This window comes from Barbus barbus (assembly GCF_936440315.1).
Source record: "Barbus barbus genome assembly, chromosome: 11".
NCBI classification, from domain to species: Eukaryota; Metazoa; Chordata; class Actinopteri; order Cypriniformes; family Cyprinidae; genus Barbus; species Barbus barbus.
Window position 1 is genome coordinate 2,563,139 of NC_136739.1, and position 20,825 is coordinate 2,583,963.

The 20,825-nt window shown below is 37.4% G+C and overlaps 1 protein-coding gene across 1 annotated transcript in view; it reads right to left on the minus strand.

Annotated features, from left to right (window-relative positions):
• LOC306876866 (neuropilin-2-like) overlaps window positions 1–20,825 on the minus strand; it is a 76,143-nt gene that overhangs the window by 38,333 nt on the left and 16,985 nt on the right. Inside the window, exons 3-6 of the mRNA XM_079428302.1 lie at window positions 15,014–15,195; window positions 5,297–5,524; window positions 3,033–3,188; window positions 2,583–2,752 (exon numbers count right to left, since the gene is read on the minus strand). Coding sequence (XP_079284428.1) covers window positions 2,583–2,752; window positions 3,033–3,188; window positions 5,297–5,524; window positions 15,014–15,195 — 736 coding nt within the window. The remainder of the gene's footprint in view (window positions 1–2,582; window positions 2,753–3,032; window positions 3,189–5,296; window positions 5,525–15,013; window positions 15,196–20,825) is intronic.

Genomic DNA, 20,825 nt, shown 5'->3' on the forward strand with positions numbered 1-20,825 from the left:
GGTTTCTGTGGGTTGTGCTGGGTAGCCCCCCCAACCATCCAAAATCATGGTCCACATTAAAGTATATTAACTTTCAAATATCTTCAGATTGGTTGTGATAATGTCACATCACAGTGTCATTGTGGACAGACAAATTCGCAAATTTCACAAATGTCACGCTCTAAAAGGTGTAATGGTTCGGATAAGAGATTTGAACAAAGCCCTAGTCATAAATATCAGCCTAGTTTTTTTATATTTTTTTATTTTTTGTGTTTTTTATTTTATTTTATAATTTCAGATAATTTAATTTTTAATTTAAGAGTAAATATTTTTGCATATATATTTTTAAATAGTTTAAGTATATATTTTTTCCATTAAATTATACTAAAACTAAATAAACATTTAAATAATTTTAAATATGACATTCCTCAGGGCTGTCTAGTGTTACAACATATTGTGTAAAATTAAAAAAACAAACTAAAATGAATTTGTTACTATTTTTTACTTCATTTCAGTTTGTTTCCTTGTCATGAACATATATTATTAGTGTTTGATTTTCCAGTTATATTACTATATTTTACTTTAATATCGTATTCTAGTTTCCTTAGCAATCCCACTAAAATCAGGATGATGGGAGAGTGAGATAAGTAAAGAAGCAGAAGGAGAGATGAGAGAGGGATGTGAGAGGAATGAGATAGAGGGAAGAGCTGAAAGATGGATAGAGCTGTGGGACTATGAGGCATCCCCTCCCTGCAGATCATGGGCAGCAGCGAAGGTGTTATCAGAGCCTTAAGATCAATCACCTGAGCTCTGATCGATACTAACCACCTTCATTCAACTCTCTCTCTCTCCACACAGATCATCACCCTCCCTCGCTCTCCGGACCCCCCCGCAACGATGATGATGATGATTGCGGTGCGAGAGCCGCCTCTCTGCCCTTCCGCCTCTACCGCAGTGAGCTCCTTAATCAGTCATTCAGCTCCCGTCCTAGCGGAGGGCTGTTACCCATGATCCTCGGCTCTCACTGCTCAGTGGGATGTCATCCGAACATGAGCGGGAAAACTGCAGCGTTTGTTATCTGTCAGAGAGACAGGTGTGGCTTTCACACACAGATACGAGCGTGCGCACACACACACCGAGAACATTCTGTAAAGCTGCTTAGGGCCACAGAGAAACACACCTAGACAAAAATATCAATAGAACCCAGGACTGCTGCTAACTATTTATTCCTAGGAAAGGACCCTCATCAATCAAGTGGCTGTTACCATCAGAGAGGGCTGTGCATCATCAACCCCTGCATGCGCCCAGAGACCAGGAATAGAGAGAGAGAGAGAGAGAGATGTAGCCTACCACATCTGAGGAGCGAGTCCCTGATGAATAGTAATAAAGAGAGAGGAAGAGAAACAATGAAAAAAGAGCATAAGAGAAGATTTGATGAGATATTAAAAAGATGTTATGGGTTCAATACAAGTTAAACACTATCATCAGCATCTGTGGAATAATGTTAATTACCACAGAAGATAATTTTGTCTTTTGAGAATTTTGTCTTCTCACAAAAAAAAAAAAAAAAAAAAAAAGATTTAAATGGTCATAATACTGAGCAAAAAAAAAAGAATTTGCAAAGGTGATCTGAATAATATAATATAATATAATATAATATAATATAATATAATATAATATAATATAATATAATATAATTTTAACAATTAGCCCTAATTTGCAAGTGCCATACTGGAGACTATAAATAAAATAAAATAAAATAAAATAAAATAAAATAAAATAAACTAAACTAAACTAAAATAAAATAAAATAAAATAAAATAAAATAAAATAAAATAAAATAACAACAATAATATATATACAGAATAAAAATAAAATAAAATAATATAATTATTTTGAAACTGGCTCCAACTTAGTGCCTAACTGTAACCATTATTTTTGCTTTAATAAACACACACAAAAACAGAGAAGTAAATCAAAATAAAATATAGTAAAAGTAGAGTAAAAGTCTAAATTATTTTCCATTGTAAACAACATTATGCCACAGATGCTTTCAACAACAGATCTTAACTCGTATTGTGCCCACAGCATTCCTTTAAGGTAACTTCAGGTAATTTACCCTGAAACCCTGAATAAATCGACAAATATCGATGATACGTGGATCTCAGCTGCATGTACACACCTAAAACAGAACAACCTCTCTTATTCTGAACACACACACAACAGAGCCGAGGCGTCTGGGTGAAGTATGGTCCTCGGGCATGTTGGCATTTACGACAGCTGTTTGTCAAGATGGATGCCTGGGCCGTGGACCCTGAGAGCGAGGGAGTGATGTCAGGTGTTAACACAACACAACAGCTGTGAGCTCGACCAGAAGCCCACAACTCAGCAGCATCCTGACACAAATACGACACACCACTTAAAGTAACACCTAAAGTAATGAGGCTCATTCTGAAGGCCGACTTAACCCGGCCGACTTCCTGCCAGAACCAATCTCAAATCCATATGTCCGTTCACAAGCCTTTTGAGATTCCACAATGCATTGTAAGTAAGCTGAGAAGGATGGGAACTTGTAGAGACACAAGTGAGAGGAGGAAACCTCACCTGGATGTATTCTTTGTTGCTGTCCTCATTGGGCGTCCAAGCATTATCTTCAAAGTTAAGTCGAGCCTGTCTTGGGGACCATCGGCCATCATAGAAGGAGGATGACGCAGAGATCTGGTCATCACTGATCTTGTTTGACTCCATGCCAAGAGCATTACTGCAGTGGAAATCTGAGGAACACAGAATTTTTCTTATATTAAAGCAGAGATAAAAGACAGACACGCAAATAAACAGCAGAGTTAAAGAGTAGCTACAAGCAGTGCTGCGACTAACTTTGTATTCTGATTCATTTTATTGAATCATATTGAATTGGTTTGTTCAGTTTCTGTAAAAAAAAATATTAAAATACACCCTCTTAAGTAGCTTGCATTTAGTTCCAACTACATTTTTGTATTGGTAGCTGGACCAACAATTCAGTTTCGAAGCTGAAAGAAAAAAAACATGACTTACTGTCATTGACCTCCTTGAGAGTCATGTTGTAGCGAGCAGAGAAGCCATCTTTGGCCACGGCCATATCCGTATGAAAGGACAGAGAGAGGATACCAGTGGATGACTGTATTTCCGAGGGGATTTTGGTACCACAGTGCCGCCCAATCAGAGGTCCCACTGCAAAACACAAATGTAGGAAATGGTTTCTCAGTGCTGGGATGTGAACGGGTCTCATTTTGCTCCAGCTTGCCACTCATAAGATAAGGCTGGTTATACTGTTTATGTGCCTACAACCTATACAACACCACCTCTTTGAATTCTGGGACGTTTATCTGTCAACAAATGTATGTGATTTAGTTTGGTCAGGCTGTAATGCTGTGGAGAGGCTGCTGTCTCACAGTAATGAATCCATACTCCATCCTGATGCACACACACACACACACAGCGTCCCGGATGGGTGAAATAGCCTCATATCAATCAAGTACATTGATTTTCTTCTCTTTTGGAGAGGAAAGGGCTTTAATACCGCAAGTGCTCTCAAACGGTAGCTTGAAATAACTCTCTCTCTCGCCTTTGATGGTGTTGATGATCAAATCAGGTGGCTATTGCATACTACTTTGATCAGGATGCTATCTGTGTGAATCTTGCTTGTTGAAAGTTGCTTAAAATCCCCCTTCAAAAATCACATTTTGCAAATAAAGTAAAGGTAACCTAAATATAATCAGGCAAATGTAAAAGCAGACTTCCTTTTTCACAGCAAGGAATGCATAGTGCATATTGAAGAATATTATCACAAATTATATCACATATATATAGAACATATCTATTTTCATAAGGAAACTTAAGTTATTGCACAATTAAGCATATTTTCCACTGTATTTTTATATTTCATAAAGTGAAATGTTAAAGATTTAAAAAATAATTTTGAAAATATTATAATATTAAGTAGCATATATTATAAAAAATAAATATATTTTTTTCTCCATATGGAAAATTAAGATGTTTTTGCACAATTAAGCATTCTTTCACCATATTTTCATATTTCATAAAATCTTTAGATTGAAACATAAATAGGCTTCCTTTTTCATAGCAAAATTATATGATTGAATATACTGAAAATCTTATAGTTTTATAAGTACGAATAAATATAATGACATATTTTAAAAAAGAAAATAAAAATATTTTTCCACTGATTTTATTTACAAAAAGAAAAAAAATGGTGGAAAATGTCAGTGAAATTGAAAAAAATATTACATTTAATTAAAACCTTATAATATTAAGTAGTATTTATATATTTGTTTTTCATATGGCAAATAAAGATGCATTTGCACAGTTAAACATATTTTCCACCATATTTTCATAACAGTAATGAATATGGATTGTTCAGTATAAAACATAACATACGAACACATTACAATAATGAGTATGGACTTTTTTATTATATTATATAATGAGAACCTGATCATCTTGGTCAAGTTGGTTAGATCTATTAGACCACCTTAAATATACTGTTGCGTTTTAGTGTCTACTTCAGTTATTGTGTGTCTGATTATATCAGCGTGTGCAGCGCTACAATATGAAGCCCAACCCAGAGGCAGAATGGCGAGGGTGGGGGCAGTATGGGGGTCTCGGGGCTGAAGCATTAATAAGACAGCTGGGGGGAAAATAGTGTATTCCACAGCGCTCTGTTCCAGACAAGGATTAAATCCTATTGCAGTGTTATTCATGCCCCATTTTCACTTTCCTGATAAAGGTTACCATGGCTGCTGTTACCCCCGTCCTCCATCTCCTCCACCCCTACGTGCAGAAGAATATGGGTTCTGTGGTTTTTTGGCCCCGCCTGGCGCAGATAAGGCAAAGCAAGGCCCTGTGCTCCGCTTTCATCTGCCAACGCTCGCTACTAAAATAGCTCCAGCGGCAGCCGCAGTAACAGCACGACAGCAACGCGCCTGAGCTTCATACCGGCAGAGCTGCAAGCACAGCGGCCAACGGACGGACGGCAAGTGCGTGTCACAGGGCAAGAGCCAACAGCTGTATAGACTGGTGGATAAACCAACCAGATGGCCCATAGTGCGATAGTGAATGGTATGTGGATTAAAAATCATTAAGTGACCAAATTACGTGTGGCACACTGATCTCAAAGCAGACAATGAGGTCAGAGGGAAATGGGAAAAGCAATCCTCTTAAAGTCACGGGTGGTCTAGACTTTGGAGTACCGCGGTCTAATCCGAACCCTGACTGTAAATCCAAACAGAATTCTTCAAAATTACAACATCTAGACTCACCCTGCGGGAGGCCGTCCCACACCTCCAGCCAGTCGTACTTGCACTCGCCCTCCGAGCCCTGCAAGGGGTCGTTCTCCAGGTCAAAAGTGAGGAAGGTGAGGGTGACGTCCATGTGAGGAGGGACGATGATGATGAAGGTGCACTCCAGATTGTGGGGGTATTTGTCAGGGAAGCCGGGCGACTCGATCACGCCTGACGGAATGGTGAAGTTTCTGGAACAGTCAGAGCCTGGAGGGAGAGAAATCAGAAAATATGTGAAGACAGCAGCTGAAACGCACTGTTATGTGCATGTGTGAGACACTACTCTTTTGTATTGACCGAAATGTCAGAGAGTGGACTTGTTCTAGAGGGGCTGGAGAGACACATGCTTTCTTTTATCTATCACACTCGGTTAGATTTCTGACAAAAATATATTGATGTAAACGAAAACGGAAACATTCCTCAAAGTGAAGCTTTAAATCTGTACGGAAAAATCCTTTATGTGCAAAAGTGCTGAATTAGAATGATTTCCCATCCCTGCAGCTGTTGTCAATATTCAGTTACCGCTATAGTCAGAGATGACGCTCAGTGATTCTCATGCTGCATGTTTGTGTCTAATGCAGGAGGGATTTCTGTGACATACTGTATGTTAAGGTGTAATTTTAGGACATGATGTTGTATGAGACGCAGCTCAGTTTAACCTTGTGTCAGAACTGTAAAAGCAAGCACACTTTTTCACTCTCTTCAATTTTAGCATTGAAAAGTCTGATTAATTCCATCAAATTGGTTCATTTGGATGGTTCTTGTAATGAACACATTCATAAAAAGGTTCAATGATGTGAGTCCCATGCATAGCACAGAATATTTAGACTTTTAGACTTTTATATAATTTGTATATATTAATGTATTGTGATCATATGTTGATTAAAGCTAGGTCAATTGTTTATTTTTCAGATACGTTTTATTCAGGAATCCAAACTTTGTTCTTAAGATGTGTCATATTTATTGTTTCCCCAGTCAAAATAAGAATATTTTCAACAGGAATTAGCGCAATCAGGAATTTTGTGAGAGGGCGAAAGATTTCCCTAAGCAGATTTTGCAAAACGTTCTAATTACTCACATGGATTCGCACACTTACTGACAGAAAGCTACTTGGTTTTAAAGTGACTTCTATTTGAGCTGTGCTTCATACAATGCCACAATATGCACCTTTTTTGCTGATGTGAAATTTTGCAAATTCTGCTGGGTCATTTTTTTGAGCTTTGCAATATAAATCCCCAAACAATTTAACTGTATGGAAAAGAGCAGCTTAGACATTCTGCTAAACATCTCCTTTTGTGTTTCACAATAGAAAGATCACAATGCTTTGGAACAATGGGTAAATAATGACAGGATTTTCATGTCTAGGTAAACTATCCCTTTAATGCTACCTTTATAGTTTCAAGCTGGTTTTAAGCCTGTGCTGGATAGTGTTTGGCTTTGTATCACAGAGTTAGTGTTCCTTATATGCTAGCACATGCACAGTCATGCTTCACCTTCAGCCGTGACACACGTCCTACACATCAGCCTTTGACACAATGCATGGCACGTTCATGTGTAACGCCACCTTTTCAGAGGGCTGCACTGCTCATACTAATGCACAGAAGGGCAAACACATGCTCACATGCAGTCAAGCCCATAAAACCCCATGATATTCTTCCCGTAATCTCAAAGGATCTCTATTTGAGGCACAGGAAGTGCCGCTCACGTTCAAAAATAAAAGCACAGACGAGAGAGAAAGTAAGAGAAATAGTTTGAGGAGCTGTTGACAGGGGCTGTGAGGGTAAAACATCAACGGATCAGAGAACAAACGCTCAGTGATCTGTGACTCTTAACTCTTCAATAACTCAAATGCTTTGACTATTTCTGTGCCGAGCAGCTGTGTGGGAACTGGGAATGACAACTGTGCTTCACACAATCTCATATCACTTATACACATACTGGGACTGATTTCGTCTTTCAAGACTGTCATATTGATACACAAATAGTCCCATTTCAAAATTGGCAGAGCACTATTTAAAGTACTAGAGCTGGAGACTGCAGTATAATGCCTGTGGCCTTAAGGACAGGTCAGTGACCCCATGTGGAAGGGTTCAGACTTGCCCTTGAGACTCACAAATATGCTCACTCATGCTCTCATGCACAAGAGTCTGCAGAGATTTGGATGTGGCAGTTTAGAGATAGTTTTTTCAGGTCAAAAGGATGTGAGTTCAAAATTCTCCCCAGTAGCATTTTTAATAAACCAAAAAGCAAATGTGGCATGTAAAAATGTGTATTTTGTCCGAAGTACCCTTGGACCCTTGGGTAGAAGTCCATTCCGCCTGAGTTTACCTGTAACACCATGTTCAGTCTAATCTGTGCGTCATTTTGGACTCAATAACTGTATACAGCTACATTTTTCTGTAAACATCAGATAAAGATCACGTAACTGCATACTTTTAGGAGTCTGAGGCAATCATAGATGGATTTATCAAATAAATAAATACAATTTAAATAAATATTCATAATCGCAATTTTATTTTTCTAGAAAAAACTGCTCACTAGAAGACATGACCAAGATACCAAGGTTTTTATTTATTTTTTAATTAAATCTTTATTGCCATTTAATAATTTATTTTTAAAGATAAAGATATATTTTTTAATTATTTAAAAAATGTGATTTATTTTAAAATTATTGGTGTTTTTTTATTTTATTTGTATTATTATCAGAAATGTGAATTTTCTTTTTGTCACTGTATTTAGTTTTCCTCCATGCCCTGACAATCTAATAAAACAAACATTTATTTTCAAAATTGCAGCTTTATCTCTCACTATTTTGGCTTGATATCTTGTTATTGTGACTTTATTTCAGTCTGATTTTATTTTAATTAAATTTTATTTTATTTTATTTTAAGTGCATTTCTGTAGCTCAAACATTTATGGATGGTGCTAGGGAATTCCAAGGGAAGACAAGGACTGATAGAAATACATATATATATATATATATATATATATATATATATACCTTGAATGCAATGTCGCAAGTCGCTTTGAATGAAAGCAACTGGCAGATGCATAAATGTTTATTTGTTTTAAACTTCGTCTCACAATTTTCTTTTTAATTATTTCTTCTAAGGCGGTAACTGGCTTTCATTGAGTTTGGTGGTGACAGCTGCGTTAATCACATATTTTTAGGGAGGCTAATATGATAGACAAGGGGGCCTGGAGCCTTCTTAAATAGGGTGTAGAATCACCTCTGCTCGTGCACTTGCTCAGTGCGGGCAGCACACAGGAAACCAGGGTCTGTCTGGCACCCGAGAGAGACAGGTCCCAGAGAGACAGCAGGCCAGGGTTAATGTTACACCCTCCTGCACTAATACAGCACACTACATCTGTTCAAGGCCTGCATGTGTATCTGTGTGTGTGTGTATGAATGTGTCGGACTCACATCCTTGGCAAATGGTCATGCATTACCACTAGCACCTGCCTGTACACGTCACGTTTAAATGTTGTTTCTCTCTAGCACACATGCACTCTCTTTCCTTATTGGTTCTCCCATCTCCAGTGATAAGCGATATAAATAACTCATTACATACACCATATTTATCTGGGTAAAATCACAGCTCTGAAATAATTCCCAGCACATCTTGAAACAATAACAAAGACTGATCCAGAAGTATTATCCGAATTTAGGGGTTAATTTACAAAGAAGTATTTGCAAAGAATTTTGCAAAGTGTACTTGCAAGAGAGTTTGTACCTGTTATTTCTTAAAACTGTCTAGTGACTCTTTAAGATTTACTTCCTTATTCTTCTTTTGGAACTGGGAATCAAATTAATTTCTAACAGTTTTTTCATCACAGACGTATGTATATATTATTTATTTTAAAGATTATATATGTATATTATTTTAAAGAGCATTTTTTTACTTATTTATAATTAGTTATTTATTTCACTTTTTTGTATCATTAATTGAAAATTAATTCCATTTGTGAAGTTTCTTTTCTTTTTATCATTGCATTTTATTTTCCCCCATTTCCTGACACTTCAATACCACATAAACACATTTGCGTGAAAACATCCAGACTGGCCCGTTCCCCCATTACTGGGTCAGATGTGCTGTCATACGCCTTTACCCTGCAGTGGTGACATTATGCTTTACTACAGCTTGTTTCTCAGACAGGCTGTCTATATGCGAGTATATCTGTGCGTATGAGAGCCTGCCAGTCACGCGCTGACCCCTCGTACTCACGCCACCTCAGACGGGCAGACAGTATGCCAGACCCCCGCTGAGCCGCTGCTGTACTGGGCTGCAGTATGCATGAGTGACCCCGATGCCATCAGCCTTTTTGCTGGCTCTCATTATTTCATGTTTGTGAGCATGGTAAAAACAGCCAGCCTGCAGAAAGATGGGTAACTCTCCCCCACCCCTCCTCCAGCAAGGGAAAGCTGTGTCTGGGCCGCGCATTGGAGGCTCAGCGCCGGGATTGGCGTGCGTGGCTGGGTCTGTCTGTGGCCAGAGGGAAATGGGGGGGCTGTTATTAAGGAACGTTGCTGGGTAGAATAGGAATGTTTGTCATGGATGAGTGAATGGTGTGTGTGTGTGCGTGTGTGTAAGAGAGGTTACATATATGTGCGAGGTGTGCTGGCATGATTTTCATCTAAGCCATCCAACATACTATACATGAGCAATGATGCAGATGTTGGGAAGGCATGGATGTTTATGAATATGTGTATAGGGATTCCTGGCTTTTAGAATGTCGTTTGCACTTTATCAAAGTTTGTCTTCATCTAAATATTTGTTTAAAGGAGTAGTTGGCTCAGAAATAAACATTTGCTCAGTATTGCGGAGTACTTGTGTCTCTCCAAACCTGTACAATGTTTTTATTCCATGGACAAAACACAAAGAGAGAAATGTCACACTCTCCTTTTCCACAACAACAACGATTTATAGTGACCATGTCTGTCTATTTAAAAAAAAAAAAAAAAAAAAAAAAAGTCCATATGGCTTGTGTATCATATTCCAAGTTCTGCATAGACAATTGATAGTTTAAAAGCAAATACCATTCAAAAGTTTGGGGTTTGAAAAATATCTCTTAGGGTCACCAAGCCAGAATATATTTGATCAAAAATACAATAAAACAAGTAGTAATGTGAAATATGATTACATATTACATATAAAAAATATATTATTAAAATATTATTACATATTTTATTTATATTATATTATTTATATTAAATATTATTAAAATAACTGTTTTCAGCAGTCATTGCTTCAGTCTTTGCTGTCACATGATCCTTCAGAAATAATTTAATATGGTGATTTGCTGCTCAAGAAACATTTCTTAATAAATCATATCTAATCTCACCAACATTGAAAACAGTTGTGCTTCTAAATAATTTTGTGGAAATGGTGAAACATTTTTTTCAGGATTCTTTGATTAATAAAAAGTTCAAATAAACAATTTATTTAAAATATAAATATTTTGTTATATAATAAAAAGTCCTCACAATTTAATTCATCCTTGTTTAATAAAAGTTTTTTTTTTTTTTTTTTTTTTTTTTAATCTTACTGACTCTTCTTCATCACAGAAAGATAAAAATAAAAACAAATAAATAAATAAAACATACCAGAGGTTCAAAACATCTGTAGGGCTGTATCTCTATCCATTAGCCCTTGATAATTCTGACAGTAGAATGGATGCAGTCACTACTAGATGAGCATCACTGTGACTCTAGGGCAGTTGTGTTGTGAGCTGTAATTGGCTATTCTAGAACTCCACTGATGAAGATCTGATTGGGTGAGAGTTTTTATATTGTAACTGTGGCAACAGAATCATGTGGTTAAGTGTATGGTTGAGTAAACTAAGTGCTTATTATGAATGAGGTTAAGATATGTAAGGTCACTGGGCTTTCTAACACTCTGAATGCAGCAACTAAACAGCATAATAAGGATGCCTGATGTTGACCATTTGAAAACAACTGTCTGGTTTGGGGTGTTTTCCCATGAGTTCTTCCTCCTGTGCACATTAATTCTGCAAGATAGGAGCTGGCCAAAGCTTCAGACAGCTGAAGAAATAACACATCATTTTGCTCTCAAGGGCAGGGGCTGAAATCCCCAAGCGTGGTGGCACAGGTAGCTGTTGGGCGGCTCAAGGGCGACAAAATACTGATTTCCTGATGTGTGCCGCAGGAGGTGGGGAATTGATGCAGTGTTTCTAACCAGCAGGCTGTGCAGCACAAGGCGGACACACCTAAGGCTGTGTATTTACCCAAGATCCCTATCGCTGCTAGAGAAAACTGCCATGGCCACGCCAGGACATGTCCAGTACACTCACCAATATAAATAAACAACACTTGCACTCAGGGATTCTGGCATGGTTTCAATTGCTGCTGCTGCTGCTGTTTCCTTTCCTTTCATTTCCCCCTCTCTTTTGCAAAATGTTCTTTCTTTAATTCATTAGTATGCAATTATAATATGTATACATATGTATTTATATAATATACATACACAAATACTGCATTTATTTGATCAAAATATTGTAAAAACATTAACATTTTAAAATATTATTAAAAAATATAATACTGACTGATACATGTCAACTATTTTGTTTCTCATCTGTTCTTGAATTTCTTTAGATCGCGGCATGATGTGTTGCTCTTTAAGCATGCTGCAGTTTGTCAGTCAGGTTCTATTTAAGTGATTTCTTGATTCAACAGGTCTGGCAGTAATCAGGCTTGGGTTTGGCTAGTCAAATTTAACTCAGCTTCTAAAATAATGTTTAATCACAGTTCTTTCATAATTTAACAGGAGGGGCAATTAATTTTTAACATAGGACCAGGTAGGTTTGACACTCAATAAGCATTTTTTGTTTGTAGAAAATCTGTTTTCAGGAATATTTGATGAATAAAAAGTTTAAAAGAACAACATTTATTTGAAAAATAATTATTTTGTAAGATTATAAATATCTACTGTTACTTTTGATTAATTCATTGCATTCTTTTTAAATAAAATTTATAAAAAAAATGTAATGGTATATTTATAAATGTAAAACATATTTTAACCATTTATCAAAATCTAAGTGCTGTGCATCAGAGCAGGTGCGTTACTGACAAATATAGGTATTTATGATAAAAAGAATCTTCATATAACACCAGATCACTGAGTCATAAACAAACACTTTTTCAAATTCATCAAAATTCAGTCCAAAAAAAATGTCTTTGTCTTTGTATTTGAACACGCACACATCAACACACACACTCCCACACATTTTCACACGCATCCTCTGAGTATAATGAGATCTTGTTAATGCCATGGCAACTGCAAGCTTCCACACGCCAACGGGTCTCATCATTATTGCTTGTTTATGATTAAAAAAACCTGCGACCTGCCATTGTTATAACGTTCATCACTGTCTCCCTTCGTACCTCTGCTCCACGTTAGCCAGGTTGCTATGGAGCTCTCACACTATCAGATCACACTCAACGGATTGTGTCATCACTTCCTCCGTAAAGCAGGAGGTGTGGGGCCTCTGTTCGCGATAAAGCGTTCACTGATATCTCGTCCACACTAATGAGTGAGTTTAGCTTGTCATCCATCTGGTGGATCTCATTAAGGACTTGCTTTTGTGTTTTGGTCCCTAAGATGAAACTGCCCCTCTTCTGTAGACCTGAACCCACCAACTGCACACTGCTAACTGGTAATTTCCGACCAATGCCTTCCTCCAGCTTCATGACAGCTGCTCTGCATGGGTTGTCCCAGTGCACTACTGTGGGGAACTAAGAGGAAACACCATCACACATGTTGTGTTAGTAACCCCAGCTGCCCTTCCCCGGCTGACCTCAGGGGAGGGTAGATCAGGAGTCAATTAAAGAGGCATTCTCGGAATGCTTTCAGAAGGTTGAAAAAGGAACAAGGGATGTCTCCACACTGCTTATTTTGCCTGCCAGCAGCCGCCTTGATCTGAATTTGTGCATGTTGACCAGGCTCCGTGAAGGAGAGAGAAATCGTGCAGTATAAGAAGGCATCAGAAGTCAGCTACAGTAAAATTGGCTGCTCAGAGAGCGTTCAAACATAGTAGCGACAAAACAACCCAAAGTGATTTCACTGCAAAAATGATATTTTAGCAACAAAAACGTATTAGGTATCAAAATGGAGACACGTATAGCTGTCTACGCATACATTTTGTATCGTATAGGCGTTTCGTCCTGATGGATCCAGTGTTTTGGGAAAGCGAAACTGCTATTTTTTGAAACAGTTCCCAGAGTGGATGAATCTGAAAACAATGCCCTTGCATTTTCGGGTGTACGGCAAATCCGTATATTTTCTAAAACGATGATGTCATCAACCAAGTCAGACACCTACGTCGCATAACAGCAACAAAAAAATGAACAAACACTGAACGTTTGTCTTTTTATTAACTAACATTAACACAGATTAACAAACGTTTTGTTCCACGTTCGTTTGTATACCGCACGCAAGGTTTATGCGCATAGTCCAAGTCTTCTTCTCCGTTTTTTAGTGTATCTCTGTGACAGAATTACAGCACCACGTGCTGGTCTGGCATGTATACTACAATTTTTTGTGTCGGTTTCGTGGTTTCATGTGTACGCAGATATTTCTTGAGACGAGGGGAAAAAAAGATCAGACAGGGAAAGCTCTGGCTTTTTGTGGACGTAGCCTAAATATGAAGAAATATATAAACTACAATTTTCTATTGACTTTTCAAAATTGCAAAGCACACACAATATCTATCTACTCATCCAACCCCTTACCCATCTATCTATCTTCCATCTATCTACCTATCCATTTACCCATTTATCTATCCATCCACCAATTCATCCACCCATCTATCCATATAAACTTCAAGGTTTACTTTACTTTTTTACATCTTTTCTCTCAAGACTTAAGGAAAAAAGTAAAGGCTGTGTAGATAAACTTTGCTTTTGTATTTAAAGATTACAGTCATGAATTTCAATTATTTTGATTTTACTTCCTTACATTCACATTCAAATTCAAATTGCAATTATGCAACCTGTTTGCTGCCTCAATTTAAATTAAAGACCTGAATTGAATTTGAAAGGCATTCTGAATGGTGCATGACCTTCCTACGACCTCCAACTATAAAACCACTCCAAAGGAGATTATAGTGACCTACTGCATTTGATCCAATAACCAATCACAGCTTTTCCCTCCAATCCATAAAAGCCATTTGGAACTTGTAATAAATGGTAATCCTGTCTTCCTTCTTCTGAATTACCCAATCAGAGCCTTTCCCTCCAGTTTACAAAAGCGAAGCTACACCTCTACACCACAAGTAATAAAAATGGCGGGCTGTCGATGACACCATGCTGACCAATGGGGACTCTTCCCCCCGACTGACAAAAGCCAATCAACAATTCTGAGGCAGGTGGGATTTGACACATAGAAGCCCATGCTGCAAGGAGTGGTGGGTAGATAAAGGAAGAGGTGAGGTACATGTTTCCTGTGTTGAAGGAAGAATTTGTGATACGTGTTAAGAGAGACACAGAAATCCTGCTTTCTCTACAGGCTCAGTGGACCCACATGAACTCTACCCACACTGTAAATGCTTTGTTAGTACAAGTGCTTGAACAGAAGACTCCTGCTTAAAGCACACAGGAGAGATGCGTAAACAGCAGGCGAGGCTTTGACACTGCGTTGTTTTTGATAAACTACATGCTGCTGGGTAGCACACGCTTACCTGTCTTATAGATTTCATAGCGCAGCGAAAACCCTGCTCCTTGGTGGGCATAGTCAGAGACGAATTTGATGTGCAGAACGGAGCCTGAGGAGATGATCGCAGGGGGTGCGATGTTACTGCAGTGCCTCCCCAACAGATCAGCGCTCTCCGAGTTCCCATCCCGGATCTCAATGAAGTCATACCTATGGATAAGACCAAACACAGAGATGTTTATACAAGAGGTCAAGGGCATTAGGCAACCGTTAAATTGAAATGTTCCCCAAGCTATGAGAATAGCTAAATGGGAATAGATACCAGATTGTGTGCTAGAAACACTGTCCGATGCTGATGATTATTTTCATGTTATGGCCAATAACTGATAAATCATACTATTGTGTCTAAATAAATAAAAATAAAACACTAAGAATTCAAATCAGTCATTTTAACTGCTACATAAATGAAAGTGATGATATGAAAAATTCAACTTTCACATCTAAGCTTACTTTTAGTGTTTGCAAATTATTTTATAGCTTTTTAAATGGCTATGCATGATTAAATATCTGATATATATACCCAATATTAACTAATAAATAAATAAAAAATTATCTCTAATATTGGTAGCAATATTTTGTGCATACCCAAGTAAACCATAATATTTCCTCACAGAAAGCAATTAAAAGATTTTTGCATGACTGTAAACACATTAGATAGAACACAGTGTTAAAAGGTATGTCGGTTCTGCCACTGCTACATAATGAGTTTGATCTTTTCTTGTTTAGTTTTTTTCCCCGTCAGCTCTCAAGATATGAACAACCTTACCAGAAGAAATTACAATGGAATTGTGGTTAAAAGGTGTTTGATCTCAATTAAATATGAAACTATGTCAATTATACACACCTAACATATTCTGCCTGGTTACTAAATAGATTCTTCCTCTGAAAAGCTTTTAAAAATTGACCTGATGGCAGGTAAATTAAAAACAGCTCCAGAAAGAGTAAAAGAAAGAAATAAAAAGACAGCCAATAAAAGGTGTATTATCTCTCGTTTGAAAATGTGAATCAAAGAGTTTCTTTGTAAAATAACACATCAGACAGAAGTTATTCTGGGTCCAGCTGGCAGACAGCGAGGATAAAAAGCGCTGCTACTTAGCACAGTGCTGTCTTTTTAATAAGGCTGAGGTTTATGTAGCTGTACTAGCAGATGAGTGTGACTCAACACAGCAAGCTGTGCCTCATTTAACCACCAAATCAGCTAGCCTGTGGAACCTCCGAACATCTGTACCCTTCAGCGCTAGAGAGTCATTGTCTAAAACACTGCTCCAACTCAAGAGACAAGTGCAGAGACAGAGAAATCAATGAGCCTCGACTTGAAGAAACTATCAAGGAGTGAGAACCAGAAGGGCGTAAAGTGACATTTTTGGTGAAATGGAGATATATATATATCAATGAAAGCTCTTAATGAGCTCTTTATACTGGAAAAAGTACTGTCATCCATGAGTGTACAAATTTTTATTATAAACAATTGAAATCAGTACACAAAGTCAGATCAAACTATGGTAAAAGTTTTGTTTTGGCTCTCCTGTAAAGCTGGTGAAATGTCACTTACGCCTTTCTGGTTCTCACCCCTCGCTATGCTTTCTCTCCTCTGACATATTTATTCAGCGTATTCCTAGAGGACAAATGCATTGCTCTGTCATAGTTTGGGGAGACTTAATGGAGTTCTCAGTTGTGATTCATTGACGTGCTAAATCAAGTCTCATAGGTTTTTCCTAAAATGTATTAAAAACACAAATGAGACATAAGCTAATGTGGTCAGAAAGTAAGTCGGTATCCTTGTCTGCTTGCTGAATGCTTATCGAACATGTTAGGGTGATAATAAAGTATTTTTTCTTTATTATGGGTTAAAATACACTACCATTGAAAAGTTTGTGGTTGATAAGATTTCTGTAACACTTTATTTTAAGAACCAGTTCTCATTATTAACTAGCTGCTTATGAGCATACATATTACTAGCATATTGGCTGTTTATTAGTACTTATAAAGCACATATTAATGACCATATTTGAGATCCCTTAATCCAGATGGAAAATTCTTAAGTAATGAATATGTGCTCCCTATTCTTAAGTGTTACCAGATTTTTAAATGAAGTCTTTTATGCTCACCAAAGCAACATTTACTTGACCAAATACAGTAATGTTAAAAATATTACAACAATTTAAAATAAATAAATATTCTATTTGAATACATTTTAAAATGAAATTTGTTTGTACAAATTCTTTAAATGTACCAAATTCCTTTTTCTATATTCTGTAGAGCCTAGAAACTTAAAGACTTAAACTTTTTTTAAACTGTCTGACTTTCAGCATTCAAAAATTGTCTTAAGCATACTAACATCTTAATTCCTTCAACCCTGTCTGTTTGTCTTGTATTTCTCGGGTTCACAGAGTCTGTAAGAATAAAAGAGTATATCTCAGGAGCTGAAGCTACCAAACACCCTCCAATCAAACATGCCTCCTCAGTGCCTTTGATAACACGTCCCACCTCAACCCGCACTTCTGTCTCTTTCCTCAAATTGACAGGACACTCTGTGATAAAGCATGAAAACATGACAGCCAGAGAGATGAAAGTACAGAGGAAACATCTGACAGACGCCAGCAGCTGTCTTTAACCAGACTTAAACACACACAAACACTCTCAAATAAACTTCTGGACACATAAAACACAGTTTGCTTTTGAAATTTTAGATGCTTTTAATTTCAAATAAGTACAGATTTAAAAGTTACTCGCACTTTTTCTGATTCATCACAGGAGCGCATGACGAGGAGCAGAAACGGTTAAACAGTCTTTTAATACACAATCCAGGAACTGATACAAGGAGATTCGGGAAACCAACAGCACAGACACAAGAACTTCAAATAATAACCGACAAACTAACATTCATTATAAAGGGGCAGATAATGAGGACCGACAGATGAACACAATGACTAATTAGACAACACGGGGAAAACTAGGTCACAAGGGAAGACACAGACATGCTACAACACTAAGGACACATGCTGTGTGAGACCATTACAGTCGCATGGCCAGCAAACAACAACAAAACACTCGCTTGTATTTGCTTTGGATGTGAGGGTAATTTGATTTTCATGGATCTTATTACTGAATGTTGTTACTATGGTGAATCTGTTTGGGGTAAGAATTCTGTTATTGTTGACCGACCCCAAAAAATGTGTTCATACTACGTAAACTCCACAGTTTTTGTGTGTCAATGATTGATTCTGTTTACTCTGTTGGCCATGTTTCCACTTGTTTTTCTTCTTCCTTGTTTTCACTTTTACTTTACACCAGCAAATTAGGGTAAACACAGGCTTTGGCACCCTGAGCTTGTGTATGTGTTTGTGTGTGTTTGACTTGACCACAGCAGAGTAAGTTTCTGCAGATGTACCCCTCCTCCACCATCAGAGCCGCATGTTAAGTGCCTTTCACGCATTGTATCTATGAGCCAGGACACTTTTTCACACCTGCACAAACTTATCAAGTATCAGTCGTCCCCTGCAGATCCAGTCATCTAACAATGCAAATGCACAAATTTTGCTGACACACTTTTGAGACTATTTTGTGTCTTATAGCAACATACTGCAAATGAGAGTCAAATATTAAGTTACTTTTTAAAATGAAGGACATTTTTAGTTTTTATATTCTCCAATATAGTTTTTTTTTTTTGTCTTTAGTGGATCACCTAGGCCGTCATTCCAAAATTGGCTTAACTGAAGGAAGATGATGATGGGACAAAATGTTATATTAATTATGTTAATTATTTTTGCAATCCTGTTTGGTGGCATTAATGGAAATGACATACCCCCACCTTTATGATGCAGTATTTGCACCCTAGAATAGTTTTGCCTTTTCAAATTTATGGAGGTATTTTTTGTTTTCTAACCAGGTAAAACACAGTATGCTGTCTATGTATGTCACAACAATTAAAAAAACACCTTGGTCTTTATAACAAAAATCAAATCAGCATTACACAAGTAGCTTTACACAATTCAAAGATATCCTAATGTACAGTGTGAAAAAAATAATAATATTCATTTAAAAATAACTATAACTGTTTTAACAACTATAATAATATGGTACCACTATACTGTTAGCTAAATATAAATTCTAAAATGCAACTAACTATAAAAAAGACAAGAAAATATTTCTCATATAGCTTTGTTACTGACATCACAAAATGTGTTTCCAATCAAGCTCTATGGTATTTTGCCACAAGTTCATTTGTGACTTGGAAGCTAGACAGATGCCAACGTGGCCAAGTTGTTTGATATAAAAGACTATGCAAAATTAAAATACGAACCAAAACACATTCAGCAAGATTAACGTTTGGGATTATGTTGAGTCCTCGTTTGATATCCAAAGCAAAATCTGGGACTTGTTGGACAAAACCAGTTAGAAAACCATAAATTCTCTGCTAGAGCATGTTTTAATTAACTGACTTGTTAGATTAAATGCTCCACTGGATTTTAGTTGGATTTTCATGTAATCACTTGTCATCAAAACCACTTCACACAGCATTAGCCATTCAACAACACTAACTTGTCCACATACTGGACAGCTACAGCAACCATTCCTAAACCCACTACCAGTGCTTGAAGTGGAAAAAAAGAAGTGCCGATACTCTACATTAGCGCTGTTTTGAGATACTGTTTGAATTCGTTCACTGGATCCTTGGACTTTCCAAGAGTTTACGGTTTAAAATGATGTGATTGCAAAAGTCTGCTTCTTTTCATTTTAAGATATGATTTTCGTTATAAAGTACTGATTCAAATTAGTTATCAATAATTAATTATTATTATACTACTCTGCGCGCCTCCCCTGACATGCTCTCGCGCACCACACAATGAAGTAGACCAACTCTGCTTGCGTTCATTCACGTGATTGGTCGAGATGAGAGGTGATCCCGTCTGGGTAGTGTGATTTACATAGTCTCTATATAATTTCTAATCATATATGGGAACATATAGCCTAATCACCCAGACCCTGACGATTTTATTCTGAGTACCGGCAACATGTCAGAAGTGCCGGTACGCACAAAAAAGTGCAGGTGCTCTAAAGGCTAAAATATAGAAGTGCCGGTACTGCGTACTGGTGCATACCGGCCCACTTCAAGCACTGCCCACTACTACACCTAGAATAAAATATAAAAAAAGATATCATGTTTGTACATTTTGACCCCCCACATTTTAAAATATCTTTCAGTTTTAGATGAGTAGATTCAGATTTGCTTCACCCTTTGATTGAAAGTAAATAATCACAGGCTTTGCCTAAAAACCTCAATCTTACCCAGTGGAAGAATTAAAATACTGAAAGTGCCTCTAAAATGTTAACTGCTCAGATCGACTATATATTTGGTCATAAAACCAGGAAAGGTATGAAGAAGGAAACAGAGGTAGAGTTGTTACTGCAATCTGAAATGTCAGACAGAAGTCTACTGAATCCAATAAAGAATGAAAATACTTTGTTATATATACCCAGTTATGATTGAACATATGCTGTCATTTTCATATCTGCCCTGTAAGCGTACAGCAAGCTCATAACGGTCATAACAGATACGCCCGTACTCTGAGAATGATGTGATATGTGTGGGAGACCTGCCTGACCCCCCTGAGTCCTGTCCAGCTTCACACCATCCATTGATTCTTCATTACAAGCGGAAAACTCGCATTGATCAGAAGGACCCCTGGGGAGCCGCACCGAGTGATGATATCATCCACTACTGTTGGCCTCGCTCGAGAGGAAATCTAGCTGTGAGGTTAGATGTGTTCATTTCTCAA